Consider the following 15,079-nt stretch of genomic DNA (forward strand, 5'->3'; position numbering starts at 1 on the left):
CCTTGTTACACTTTTTCATAGGAAAGAGATATTGACAAGATGATTGATTGATTGATGTATTTAATACGTACTGTCACACTTGGTATGCCTCCCCCCTGATGCTGTGACGTAATGCGGATGAATCCTAAATTCGCCTATGTCGATGGGACTAACACAGAAGATAAAGAAATTAAGATACTCTTTTCAAAATGTATTAACACTTAAATAATTAATAACGAAAATTTTTGGACAGTCATATTCATCAAAATATTATACACACAAATATTTTTTTAAACTATAAAGTACTATGCCATGCTTTTTTATGCAAATAAATAAACAGACTACCTACGCATGTCTACAAATACACTGAGGTAGCTATGTATGTATGTAAACACTTAAATTTATTGTACATAAGACAGGTTAAGATACAATTAAAAAGAAAGTATACAATGTACAAAGGCGAACTTATCCCTATCCCTATAATGGATCTCTTCCAGTCAACCTTTCTTTATTTTTTTCTGAGGTACATGCTTTTTTTTCGCTACTGTGTATACTAATCGCGTCCCATACTGTGACAGCTAAAATATAATAATGTACAGTCACCTGCAATAAAATGTTACACAACGAAGGCCGCAAAAATATGTGACACGATCTTATTTGTAGAGCCATAAGACCGTGTCACATATTTTTTTGTCGTGTCGTTTGATCGTGTCAGAGATTTGATTGGGCTTTTTCAGGTGACGCTTTCTATGATGTTGCTGTAAGCACTGTATCCGGCTGAACTGTCTGCCACATTGCTTACACGTGTAGGGTTTCTCACCAGTATGTCTCCTCATGTGAACCAACAACGTATGTCTCTGAATGCATTTATAACCGCAAAAGTTACACTTAAAAGGTTTATCGCCAGTATGAATGCTCTGGTGCCTCTCGAAATCCCCTTTCCGAGTAGTTTTGTAGTCGCAGCTGTCGCACCGGTATGGCTTCTCCCCCCTGTGCCTCAACTCGTGAAAGTGTAGATTGCGCGTGTTTCTGCTCGTGTAAGTGCAGTGCGAGCAGCTGTATCGTTTCATGTTTCTGTTCTTGAACGCTAGAGGGCCTTCGACGCAGTTATATTGTACGTGTCTGCTTATTTCCTTCTTGAGTCGGAAGCGACTGCCGCAGTCGTGGCACTGAAAGGGGCGGGGGGTGGGGTCGGGGCGGCGCGCGCGCATTTCCTTCCGTACGCGCTCCAACTGGGCCGAGGCATACGCCTTCGGTGAGGACTCGTCTTTGATTATTGACACTGTAATGTCACACAATAAATATTTTTTTGTCAAAAATTTCATTTTTGGTACAAAATTTTATCGGTGACTGTACTTTTCTTACGACAGACGACTAATACTCATCGAGACAATAATAAAAACCCCTAACACAATTAGGTTGCGTTGTTTCATCACAGTTCCTATGGCCACCTCCTGTCTCCATCATCAGATCAGTTCGACAGTACCATATTATTGTATTGTCATCAGAACTACATACAGCTGCCAATTTTTATGACGCTACGATCCTTGGAAGATGGTTAAATTAGTTACCTTAGATTCCATTACATAGTTACATACAGGTCGACCTAATAAAAGCTTGTTAATAGGACAATCATGCACAAAATCGACCATCAACAAGCTCAATAAAGATTGTATTTGACGACTGGTCTAGCCTAGTGGGTAGTGACTGCCTGTGAAGCCAGGCCCGCGGTTTTTAACCTTTTAACCGCCGTAGACTGATATATATATGTAAGACATACAAAATCGGGCTCATTTCGCCGCTGTCTGATAAATAAGACAAAACTGCGTGTGACTTCGTACGCCCCGGCGACACGAGCACGCTCGATGACGTATTCTATGGCGGTTAAAAGGTTAATTAACGTTTTCGTTTTACTTAACGTCGGTAAATAAAGGTAATAAATCAAATAAATTTCGCGATAGACCCGTCTATAAATGTGAGTTAAGAAACACTTAAAAAGTGGACTTACGCAGTATGTCATCCTCCAATATGTCTTCGTCCAACATCTCTACTTTCATTGCAGGCTCTTCCGCTGTAACAAACAATCCATTTTATAAACAACTAGAGTCTGTTCGGAAAGAGAAGAGTCGTGGAATGTATTGGGCCCCATATATCTTTTTAAAACATTATTTATTCATTACTAGCGACCCGCCCGGCGTCGCACGGGTTAACAAATTATACATAAACCTTCCTCTTGAATCGATCTATATATTAAAAAAACCGCATCAAAATCCGTTGCGTAGTTTTAAAGATCTAAGCATACATACAGACAGACAGACAGACAGCGGGAAGCGAGTTTGTTTTATACTATGTAATGATAGTTATTCTAATCCATTGACAGTACTTACGCGACACAAGACCCTCACCGGGCTCGCTGGGCCAGTCTTCCTCCATAGCCGGCTCATCTTTGGGTTCTGTGTCTAAACAAACACAATACAACTTATTTAACCTTGTTCCATATTACTTTATTGGGTAATTTTAAACTTCTATTTAATTTTGTTTGTATAAAATATAAATAATAAAAAAATTGTAAAACAATTTCTGAATAAATGATTTCTATTCTATGGGTGGATCAACTATTTCTTAAGACATTAATGTACACCACCTTCTTCTGACACGCTTGGTAGACGACCCTCAATGGAAAGCGTTTATAAGTATCACAAAAAAGCGTGTTTGGTGAATTTAAATGCCTAAAAATCAGGTTTTAAAGAGTGACCCAGGAGAACGTACCCATGGCAACGAGTTACAAGAAAAAGTTAATTCACCCCTATTCTAAAACAATTAGTAAGCTTTTTGCTAATTAGATTACCCATTATAATTGCCATAAAATATAACTACAATCGTTAAGAAAGCAAAGAGCCTTATCTACCTCATAAGAAAAGCTTTTGGGATTCTGACGCCAGATATGATGCTAAAAATTCACAAAACCTATGTTAGGCCTATATTGGAGTACGCATTTCAAGTGTGGAGCCCTTATTTTATCAAGGATATTGACATGTTGGAGAAGGTTCAACGTAGTTTCACCAAAAAACCGAAGAAACTCAAAAACATGTCCTATGAAGAAAGACTACACTTCCTAAAGCTCACAACCTTGAAGGAGCGTAGAGAGCGTGGAGATCTGATCGAGACATATAATAGTTATTTTCGATACAAGTGCGAAAAAGAGGAAATTCGACACGAGTGGCGATAAATTAAAACACGACCGAAGGGAGTGTTTTAAATCGACACGAGCTGCGAATTACCTATTCGCACGTGTATCGAACAACGTTTTACAGTACATATGGCACTTTAAAGTTTCGACATCGCACGAAAAGTCCTATTTTACGCACTAGTGCGGAAAAGTAGCCCCATATGTACTGTAAAATACTAACCCAACACTATGATCTCAAAGACTTCCATAAGATGCTAGAACGCAATAATAACAACCATCTGAGAGGTCATCAGTATAAGCTGGTGTCTCGCAGGTCCTACAATAATCCTCATAGACACTTCTTTAGCAACAGAGTGGTCAAAGCTTGGAACAAACTCCCAGAAGACGTAGTATCGGCCCAAAGTGTCAATGAGTTCAAGAACAAATTAGATAAGCACAACGCAAATTCTACTCAGCACGGAAAACTCTGTTGATGACTCTGGATACAGGCATTATCAGTTATTTCAACTGCCTGCCTGCTTTATAAATAATAATAAAATGTATGCGATTACATTTCCCTCCTTCTCTTTTTAAATGCCACTTTTATTTAAGATAATTAGTATTTTGTTTAAAATTTTTCGGAAAAGTAAAAAAGCATGTATATAAGTTACCGTCAAACCTGGAGCCCTGCAGCTCTGCCAGCAGCTCCACCTGGCTGAGCTGCACTTGCAGCTTGAAGTCGCTGGCGTCCCGCAGGCGGCCCACGCAGCCCGAGCAGATCCCGCGGAAAATGGATGAGCTCACCCACAACTGAACATGAAACAATACATGTACCAATACTGTTTAGCAATATCTTTACACAATGTTAATGTTTAATCTAGACCAGGGGTCACCAAACTTTTTTACCTGAGGGCCATATGACGCATTGGTTTAGCTGTAAAGTCATGTAAACATATAGCACCTCAGAATTTTCACGCGGGCCACCGCCGGCGCCGAGGGGGGGGGGAGTATCTGGTTGCTGCTGTTAGGGCTGAACATCTGGAGCGGGCCGGATTGGAAAGCTTCGCAGGCCACGGTTTGGAGAGCCCTGATCTAGACTGACACAATTACTGATAAAAGTAAAAATAAAAATACAAATACAAAAAACAATAACAACTTAAGACTAGTCAAAGAGTCCCCCGTGATTTGTCCCTGGCGCAAAGGTACCCATCACACTAGCAGCGTTACTATGTTGAAGCTGTCTAATTTAATAATTTTAGATTGCATTGTATAATCCTAGGTTTAATACTAGTATTAGTCTGATCTCATTGCGATTAATACCTTTTTCAGGAACAGTCTTTTATAAAAAGAGTAATATAACTTGGTCAACCAGATCTTGACAGTAGAAAAAGGCGGCAAATTTGAAAAATGTAGGCGCGAAGGGATATCGTCCCATAGAAAATTTGAATTTCGCGCCTTTTTTTACTGACAAGATTTATGGTTGACCAGCTACAAATTTTTTTTAAGTATGACCTATAGTACATATATGTTTATAGCATAAGTTACAAATGTTACAATATACATGATGTGGATGGACTATAATAAATAAAGTAAAAATAAACCTTCGTACTAACATGTAAATCGAAGCATTCCTTGAGCATATCGGCGTAAATCTCCGTCTTGCCGAGGTGCGTGTACGGCGTAGTGAGGTCCTTGTCCGCGGGAAACCGCAGGCAACAGCGACACGAACTCATTACGTTCATTTTTTACTAATACAACTCTATTATATATAATTTAAGTGTAAATTGGTGCTCGTTTTTAGTTGTTTGTTTTTGATGCTAATCTAACCTAAAAACCAATAGCAATCGGCCACAGACCAGTGATATTGACAGTTGTTTTTTTTATTAGCTCTTACGTTAGAGTAGCCAGCGTTTTCGATTTATTTGAAGAAAAAAGTTTTTTGTGAATCTTAAGCAACAATAGTTTGTCAAAGAACTGTCTCATTTCAAACAAAGACAGAGAATCATACTGTCTTAGTCTTACACTAGTACTAGCACCCAAAAGAAAGCACTTTAAAAGCTGTAACAGACGGGCGTACCGGACCGCTACCTTGGTCCGGTCCGAGGCCGGTTCGATCGGTGCAAAGAATACAATTAGGAGATCGAGTAAAAAGTAAAACGTAGTGATTATATTCTCTTTGTTGTCGCATTGCGTATGTGTTGCGTATGCTGTCCCTACGGGCACACGCGTATCTTAGCACATCTATAGGATCCTACACTACCATCTATGGAAGTGACGCATCACTGATTATTTGACACTCGACAGTCATATAGTGGTTAGGTTATATTGTCTTTTCACATTGTTTTTCAATATTATTACCAAAAGCAAATAAACCATATTATTCAGGCTGTGAAACCATTGTGTAGTATTCGACCATGAATAGAACACAAGAAGTTTCGTTACTACAGCACGAGTTAATGTGCTGCCGCGTTTGTTTAATGATGGACTGTAGACTGTACAATATTCATGAGTATAAACTCGCGGATACCTTTACTCGCATCTCTGGGACTACTGTAAGTATTAACTAAATCATGAGACGCGTTTAACCGTTCTGTATTCAACACCCGGCAATCCATCATGGCTTTGTAAAGTTATTAAAACCAGTAAAGACGGGACAGAAAAACGAAAAAAAATATAATATTGCCTTCGGTTACCGCGATAGTTACTCATGAAATAAAACTATTGAAACGGATTATATCGCGTATATTGAATTCATACTACATCTCGACGTTTCGAACCCTTTACAGCGTTCGTGGTGAACGCGCGGGTGACTGAGGAAAAACTACACTGCAAAAACTATCCACTTCCAAAATAATGAACCATCATACATTATAGTTTATGATGGTTCGTAGTATGAATTAAATATACGCGATATAATCCGTTTCAATAGTTTAATTTCACGACAAAAAATAGTTGAATCACTGAGTATTAATCTATATATGTATGTGTGATTGTAGGTGCCCCGGGACATGCTGCCGCAGTACCTGTGCGCGTACTGCCACACGCTGCTCCTCAAATGCTCGTCGTTCAGAGACATGTGTCTCCGCACGCAGAAGCGACTTAGACCCGCGCTGCTCAAGGGGGCGGTAACTATTTCTATTAATTAATTCCATTTGTACTACATAACCTTTTTTTGGGGTATGTTAGTTTTATAGGCTTCCGTACCCAAAGGGTAAAAACGAGACCCTATTGCTAAGACTCCACTGTCTATCTGTCTGTCACCAGGCTGTATCTTATGAACATACATCGGGGTTTTCGGTGCGGTCATGTTTCACACTAGCCAAATAACAGGTAAAAACTGTAAAATACGTACACAAACTGAGTTGTCCTCTATGGCACAATTTTTATAGAAAATACGATGTGTCCGTGAACGTGTTAACTTATTGTTACGTACGTGTGCTGGCTTGCTAGCTAGAACCGAACTGGGGGTCCCACAGATCTTCTCATCTACCCACATGTCAATATATAACATGCCTTTCCCTCTGAATAGATGACACACTACATATTTAAAGTCAGTTTTGCACTACACTGTTTATGCACTTAAACTATATTGTTCACTAATACCCTAACATGCTTTCATAGTCTTTTGTTATTATTTAGTAACTATCTTAACTATTGGCTATCTGCACTATAATGTTCATCATCTTCACTACCAGACTCAATGTCTGTACTACCATATTCTTGAAGAGCTATCTTTTTCAAGGATGGTCTGTTGGCATTGGTTGACATGCTTGAATGCTTTATTAAATTGTACACCGGGACTTAATCGCGTATCTAAGTTTTAAGATTTACCTCCGACGTTTCGAGGACGGCGTTGTCCCCGTGGTCTCGGAGAAGACTGGCTTAAGTTGACATCAGCATCTTCTAACCGCGCGAGTTTTTCGAACTACCACACAATTTAATAATGTGTAAAAATCGTGAAAGTTTAAATCAGTGTTATGTTTGAATGCTGTCATTGTAGTAATTCTTTTTTTATTGGTTTTCCAGCTGGATACAGATTACATTCGGAAATACCAACTCCCTCAGCGGTCGATCAATTTAATTCAAACTGAAGTCGAAATAATAGAAATACCCCCATCGTCAGTTTTAAACAAAGAACAAGACGAACACATTGTGTCGGCAGACGACATTGATGAAGCTTGTCCTGAAATAAAACACGAAATTGAAGAAGATTTAATTGAGATCAGTGATGACGATTTTGAGGATGAAATCGTTTTAGAAGATGGTGTAATCACCAAAAGAAAAATTGAGAATAAAACGACAGATGTCTTGAAATCTGAAGTTAACAGTAAAAGACAAATTGAAACACCAGGGAAGAATAATACGGTCCCAAAAATTGGACGTATCGATAATGTAAGCATGAATATTGATGAAAGTCTAATAAAATTGGTAAAAGAAGTACCGAAAACAAGTCAAACTCCAATACGGAAAAATATAATCTTCAAAATCGGACGCGTCTGTAATGAAAGTATGAATATTAATCAAAATCTAATGAAAATGGTAAAACAAAATACAGAAACATCTAAAACTCCAGTGAAGGGAAATATGGTCTTCAAAATTGGACGTATCTATAATGAAAGTATGAATATTGATAATAATCTAATGAAAGTGGGAAAAGAAAATACAGAAACAATGAAAATGATGACGATTGAAGTGAAAAATGATAAAATTGAATTCAAAGTTAGTGAAAAATCGGATGATAATAAAGAAGTCGGTCACGAAAAAACAAGAAACGTTAAAAAAAATAATAGAAAAATAGTCCAGAACCTAAAACGTACCGAATGTCCGAAGATAATAAGAAATATAGTTCCACAACAGCTACCTACATTTAATTTTGCCACAATCGAGAGTACCTATAACCTTAAAATTGTCACTTTGAGCAAGGTAAGAATAAGAACTGTTAGAATTTCTTGATAATCCTTTTTCAGTGTAGTTAACAGTGTACAAGTTAGTTATAAGTCTTTTCTTTCTTCTTGTGTATGTATTGTATAACTGTGTACTTATACTGAAATAAATAATATTCTATTCTATAATAAACAAGCTGCCAACTGACATTGACTCAAGTCTCAAGCGGCCAAGTGCGAGTCGGCCTCGCCCATGAAGGGTTCCGTATTTAGGCGATTTATGACGTATAAAAAAAAACTACTTACTAGATCTCGTTCAAACCAATTTTCGGTGGAAGTTTACATGGTAATGTACATCATATATTTTTTTTAGTTTTATCATTCTCTTATTTTAGAAGTTACAGGGGGGGGACACACATTTTACCACTCTGGAAGTGTCTCTCGCGCAAACTATTCAGTTTAGAAAAAAATGATATTAGAAACCTCAATATCATTTTTGAAGACCTATCCATAGATACCCCACACGTATGGGTTTGATGAAAAAAAAATTTTTGCGTTTCAGTTCGAAGTATGGGGAACCCCAAAAATTTATTGTTTTTTTTTCTATTTTTGTGTGAAAATCTTAATGCGGTTCACAGAATACATTTACTTACCAAGTTTCAACAGTATAGTTCTTATAGTTTCGGAGAAAAGTGGCTGTGACATACGGACGGACAGACAGACGGACAGACGGACAGACAGACAGACAGACAGACAGACATGACGAATCTATAAGGGTTCCGTTTTTTGCCATTTGGCTACGGAACCCTAAAAAGCGGCCAAGTGCGAGTCGGACTCGCCCATGAAGGGTTCCGTATTTAGGCGATTTATGACGTATTAAAAAAAAACTACTTACTAGATCTCGTTCAAACCAATTTTCGGTGGAAGTTTACATGGTAATGTACATCGTATATTTTTTTAGTTTTATCATTCTCTTATTTTAGAAGTTACAGGGGGGGGGGGACACACATTTTACCACTTTGGAAGTGTCTCTCGCGCAAACTATTCAGTTTAGAAAAAAATGATATTAGAAACCTCAATATTATTTTTGAAGACCTATCCATAGATAACCCACACGTATGGGTTTGATGAAAAAAAAAAATTTGAGTTTCAGTTCGAAGTATGGGGAACCCCAAAAATTTATTGTTTTTTTTCTATTTTTGTGTGAAAATCTTAATGCGGTTCACAGAATACATCTACTTACGAAGTTTCAACAGTATAGTTCTTATAGTTTCGGAGAAAAGTGGCTGTGACATACGGACGGACAGACAGACGGACAGACAGACATGACGAATCTATAAGGGTTCCGTTTTTTGCCATTTGGCTACGGAACCCTAAAAAGACATAATGGTGCTGTCTTATGTCATAATTTTATCCACATCGAATTGTAGTATGTTTCACATATCCCAGCACTTTTTAATCATTGAACCAAACCGGGGTACGAACAGCAACATTCTTAAGAGGCAACAGGAGTGGTCATTTCTTCATACAAACGTACTCGACTGTTTCCTCCGTAGGTTTTGAAGCTAGAGCAGTGATTTTTTCAACACAGATTAATATTGTCAATATCTGTGTCGGACCGTTTTGGTTTTTTTGATATTTTTGTTTTTTAAGGCGCTAGAGCCCTTTAAAAATGGCCAAAATGGCCTAATTGACTATGCCGCAATGAGAGGCGTGGTATTCAAAACTGATATCAATTAGCCAAAAAATCAAAACAGTCCGAAACAGATAATTTCATAATCATTTAGATTTCCAAATTTGGTTACGATTGGTCAAGTTTTGGAGGAGGAAACAGTTGAGTACGGAACCTCGATTTTTGAGATTTTTACGCAGGATTTTTCGCCTTGTCCTTATCGCACTAGTTTTAGGAGCCGCTTCCGTTAGCGAGACGGGTATATTTACCTAAAATATTTAAATCTCAGCTCCTGTTTCGTCTTAACTGCATGTCCATTGGTGGACCTTATTACAAAAGGCATAAAGTCCACGGATGTACAGATAAGAGTGTGGGCGATGGTATGATGAAAAATTGTGTGTGACTCTATTTGATATTCATTTGTAGGAAGAGCAACTGGAAGAGATCGCAACACGCAAGAAGTCTCTGAACTACCTGGAGTCGCCGTTCAAGTGCGAGGACTGCGGGAAAGGGTTCGGCGTGGAGTCCGCCTACAACAACCACCGAGTCTGGCATAGCCCGGTGAGTCCGCTTTCACGCTCCATTAATCTCTGGTGACACGAACATCTCGTAAAAATGGAATTTATTCTAGATTTGTTATGATGTTGAGCCATTTATTGAATTAGTTATTTTACGTGTAAATATTTTGACTGATTCCATTGTCGACTCATTATAAATATTATATTTGTCACGTTTACAAAATAAAAACGCTATTACTATTTTTAACAAACAAGAACGGCTCTTTTTTTTTACTATTTTTTTTTACCTACTTCCGAAGAGAAAGTTTGTTGGATTCGAAAATAAAGTATCTTAAAATGATCTAAAGAACGGGAATATAAAAAAAAATGCCTATTACTAATTAATGTTTAGCGCAACCGTTCCTTGCTCGGGCTAGTATGAGAAAATAGACATACTGTATTTAATACTAAAAACTATCCTATGTCGTTCGTCGGGACTCAAACAATTCTCTATACCACGTTTCATCTAAATCGGTTCAGCGGTTTAAGCGTGAAGAGGTAACAGACAGACAGACTTCCTTTTATAATATAATTAGTATGGATATATAAATCTCACAGAACATATTAAAGAGGTTAGAATGGCTATCGCGCGCAGTTAGTATCGGAACCGGTGTCGCCGCTCGTTCCTCTCCACATTTACTAACACTCGCGCAACGGTAGTAAAAACTTGTGTGCCTGGTGAATGGATACGCCTCCTTTAGACAGATTTGATTGGGTTCTTAATCTGAAGGTTATTGTGGCGCAAAAGGCATGTTTAAGTTTTTCGGTCAGCGCGGGCGAGTAGCATGCGAGCGTTTGCTCATAACCGGCGGCGACACGTACCCTGCTCCATAGAGAAAAAAATACACAGAGTGCTCACTCCATACATCAGTTTTAGTACCAAAAAGACTATTAGCATCTAGCATCGAGTAGCGGAACTATCAGTACTGCTACTTGACAGTAGATGTCGCCACCGACCGGAAAGTCTTATGCTGTTGAGATAAGACTTTCCGGTCGGTGCTACATCTATTGTCAAGTAGCAGTACTTATAGTTCCGCTACTCGATGCTAGATGTAGACACTGAAATTAATAGTCTGTACTGATGTATGGAGTGAGCACTCTATGTATTTTTAGGGTTCCGTAGCCAAATGGCAAAAAACGGAACCCTTATAGATTCGTCATGTCTGTCTGTCTGTCTGTCCGTCTGTCCGTCTGTCTGTCCGTCCGTATGTCACAGCCACTTTTCTCCGAAACTATAAGAACTATACTGTTGAAACTTGGTAAGTAGATGTATTCTGTGAACCGCATAAAGATTTTCACACAAAAATAGAAAAAAAACAATAAATTTTTGGGGTTCCCCATACTTCGAACTGAAACTCAAAAATTTTTTTTTCATCAAACCCATACGTGTGGGGTATCTATGGATAGGTCTTCAAAAATGATATTGAGGTTTCTAATATCATTTTTTTCTAAACTGAATAGTTTGCGCGAGAGACACTTCCAAAGTGGTAAAATGTGTGTCCCCCCCCCTGTAACTTCTAAAATAAGAGAATGATAAAACTAAAAAAAATATATGATGTACATTACTATGTAAACTTCCACCGAAAATTGGTTTGAACGAGATCTAGTAAGTAGTTTTTTTTTATACTTCATAAATCGCCTAAATACGGAACCCATCATGGGCGAGTCCGACTCGCACTTGGCCGCTTTTTTTTTCTCTGCCTGCTCGCATCGCCATTCTACTTGTGATGTGTGTGTTCTGTGATAAATCTAATATTTGTTTTTAGAGCAACGGCCCGCTCTCATGCGAGATATGCGCCATGCGCTTCAGGGCGCGCAACAAGCTCCATCAGCACCAGGTCCGTCACCGGATCAAGTTCATATGCAACGAGTGCAACTTCGTCTCCAGAACCAGGTCAGGCAATCTGATATCTTGATCACTTTCAATAGCATCATCATCATCTTCCTCGCGTCGTCCCGGCATTTCGCCACGGCTCATGGGAGCCTGGGGTCCGCTTGGCAACTAAAAAAAAAAAAAAAAAAAAACGTTTATTCAGAGATCTTGCTTACAACTAATTACATATATTCTTCTGCCAAACCACAGAGTGGTTTGTTGGCAGACGAGGCTCCTTTATGTATATGCAAGCTAGGTAGTTGATAGGTAACTTAAACTTAGGTATCTTTACCTCATGCGCAGCCCTATATAGCAACTATTAAAGTTCATTTTTAAACAAATACTTTTTATTTATGACATGAAGTAAGGGGTTAACTCTATATTCTTAGCGTACAGTAAAAGAAAATCAAAATAAAATAAAAATGTAACGTATTATTGACTTTGTATTTTGTTTAATAAAAAATTGCTTAGTTTCTTTTTAAACTAATCCAGTAATTGGCGTGGGCACTAGTTTTTACGAAAGCGAGTGCCATCTGACCTTCCAACCCAGAGGGTAAACTAGGCCCGTATTGGGATTAGTCCGGTTTCCTCACGATGTTTTCCTTCACCGAAAAGCGACTGGTAAATATCAAATGATATTTCGTACATAAGTTCCGAAAAACTCATTGGTACGAGCCGGGGTTCGAACCCGCGACCTCCAGATTGCAAGTCGCACGTCCTAGGTAGCCTAGCGGTCCACCAGCGCTTCGTGATGACTTTAAATAGCATATGCCTTAAGGCTCCGTTAACGATTTTAGAGCCAAAATGTAAAATTGATAGATTTAGTCGTTGAAATTATACTCCTTTTGTTACGTAATATCTAAATAACAAGTATTGGTTTCTATTAACACGTCTTCTCATCTTGCCTTTTAATAATACGGTCCCGAGCTTGCGTCACCGGCAATATATAACGAGAAAGGGCAGTTTTTAAAAATTCATCAAAAAATTATAGTTATAAATTATAAAAAATGATGTATAAGAACAGTTTCAGGAAATGTTGTAGATTGTTTAAGTATCAAAATTACGTTGAAATTAAGTCGATTTTCACGAAAAATATTCACTTGTTTTGAAGTAATTTCTGGTGAAAATTGATTTCGTCTAACTTTCATTTACTCTTGTTCAATATCATATAACAAAAATGTAGTCTATGCAAGTTGGAGTACAGGATATGTGTAATACAAAATTACCATTTTTAGCAGTCCACACTTTACGAAATTTACAAATATGATCGACTAAATCAGGGCTTTACGCGCGTTTACCTAAACGTCCATCAGAAAAAAAATCATTACTAATTTAGTGAGTCAGTTTTCAAAAAAATGATCTGTACAAATGCAAGATAAGAAGACGTGCTAATAGATACCAGTACTTGTTATTTCTATTACGTAACAAAAGGTGCACAATTTCATCGACTAAATCTATCAATTTTACATTTTTGCGCCTAAAATCGATACCGGCCTCTTAAACTTTCTTCTTCTTCTTAAATTACTTTTTACCACAGAAAACAACGGGTTGCACTCCGGGAGTGCTGGCAGAAGTGAAAACTCAATAACTATTGCAAAATGTCTGCAGCACTATGTATAATTGAGGTTAACGCCGTCTAGCGTTTTTCGTCGCATTACTTGAAACCCCTAAGCACATTACTGTCAGTACTCGAGTTATATTAATACTAGTTAGATGGAAATTCACTAGATGGCATTTAAATCAATAAAGAAAATCTCAATGACATTGTAAGTTTTTCGATCAGGTCACGTGATCTGTCGCGAGTTTAACATTTTTTCCCCACCTCAAAAAGTGCACAGCGCCGCTAAAGAAGTTTTCACTTCAATAAGTAATACCGTTCAGAAAAGACACTTCCTACAAAAAAGTCTGACAGCGATTCAGGGTCGAATCATGATATCCCTTTCTAACTTATGGCACTATCCCTTTCGACTATTTAGGGTTGTCAAAATTCAAGTAATTTTTATCTTATCTGTGATCGTACACGCAATAGTAGTTTGTGTTACAAGGGATCAAAATTATATATTTCCGTCAAGGGCGTACATTGAATCCTGAATGAAGCGATGGATTCTACAATAGAATCCCGAACGTAGTGAGAGATTCTAAAGTAGAATCCTGAGCATAATGAGGGATTCAAGTGTTAACGCCCAAGACGAAATAATTTTGATACCGTTTGACACATACTGCTTTTCACATCGACTATGAGGAAAATAAAAAAATCTTAGTGTTGACGCAATCGGATGCTTAAACAGATTATTTAAGCTAAAAAAATAATGTGCAAAAAAAATTAAAAATAGTGTGCTAGAACAGAAAAGTGTTACTTTTATCCCTCCTAGCAGGGAGGAAAAGAGCCACTTTGATCCCTCCTAGCAGGGAAGAAAAAGCTCTTTTCCGAATAGGTGGTGTGAAAAGGGAATGTTTGTGTAACGTTCATTAATATGACACAGGCCGCAAGCGACCAAACACCACGCCACGCACACGGGCAAGACCTACGAGTGCCCACACTGCTTGAAGAGCTTCATGTGAGTTAGCTTTACGTTTACCACAGATTACATAATCTTACACTTATCCACAGGGCGGACACGCCGTACATCAAAAATCATTTGCGTTTATGTGTGCGCGACACGTCTGTACACGCGTCATTGAGTTTCTGACGGAATCCTGACATGCTCTCAGTAGAGCGACTTACGCACACATTCATGTCGCGGCCTGTCGCGGGGCGAGGTAATCCGAGTCGGGGCGGGGCAGTGCGTGGCCGTTCTGTATGATAATAATGTCATGATTTATTAATGTCATGATACTATGATGAAGTAACGCATGCGCGCGCGGTACCTACACTTGTGTTTTGTTTTGCTCTCGTTTGTTAAATCTTTTTACGAGGATAATCAAAGTTTTACACAGCAAAATTTA

At 38.3% G+C, this 15,079-nt stretch overlaps 2 protein-coding genes across 3 annotated transcripts in view; one reads left to right on the top strand and one right to left on the bottom strand.

Moving 5' to 3' along the window:
* Nucleotides 1-15,079, top strand: part of LOC134660127 (zinc finger protein 708-like) — a 290,810-nt gene that overhangs the window by 29,121 nt on the left and 246,610 nt on the right. For both annotated transcript variants that reach the window (XM_063515834.1, XM_063515833.1), the window contains exons 4-5: nucleotides 10,130-10,264; nucleotides 12,027-12,154. In XM_063515834.1, the coding sequence (XP_063371904.1) occupies nucleotides 10,130-10,264; nucleotides 12,027-12,154 (263 nt within the window). The remainder of the gene's footprint in view (nucleotides 1-10,129; nucleotides 10,265-12,026; nucleotides 12,155-15,079) is intronic.
* Nucleotides 713-4,939, bottom strand: LOC134660278 (zinc finger protein 835-like). The gene is made up of 6 exons (XM_063516021.1): nucleotides 4,762-4,939; nucleotides 3,805-3,958; nucleotides 2,367-2,438; nucleotides 1,988-2,050; nucleotides 866-1,261; nucleotides 713-765 (listed from the first exon to the last, which is right to left on the bottom strand). The coding sequence occupies exons 1-6, from the start codon at nucleotides 4,888-4,890 to the stop codon at nucleotides 713-715; spliced, it is 867 nt and encodes a 288-aa protein (XP_063372091.1). The 5' UTR covers nucleotides 4,891-4,939.

The sequence above is a fragment of the Cydia amplana genome, chromosome 26, assembly GCF_948474715.1.
Source record: "Cydia amplana chromosome 26, ilCydAmpl1.1, whole genome shotgun sequence".
NCBI lineage: Eukaryota > Metazoa > Arthropoda > Insecta > Lepidoptera > Tortricidae > Cydia > Cydia amplana.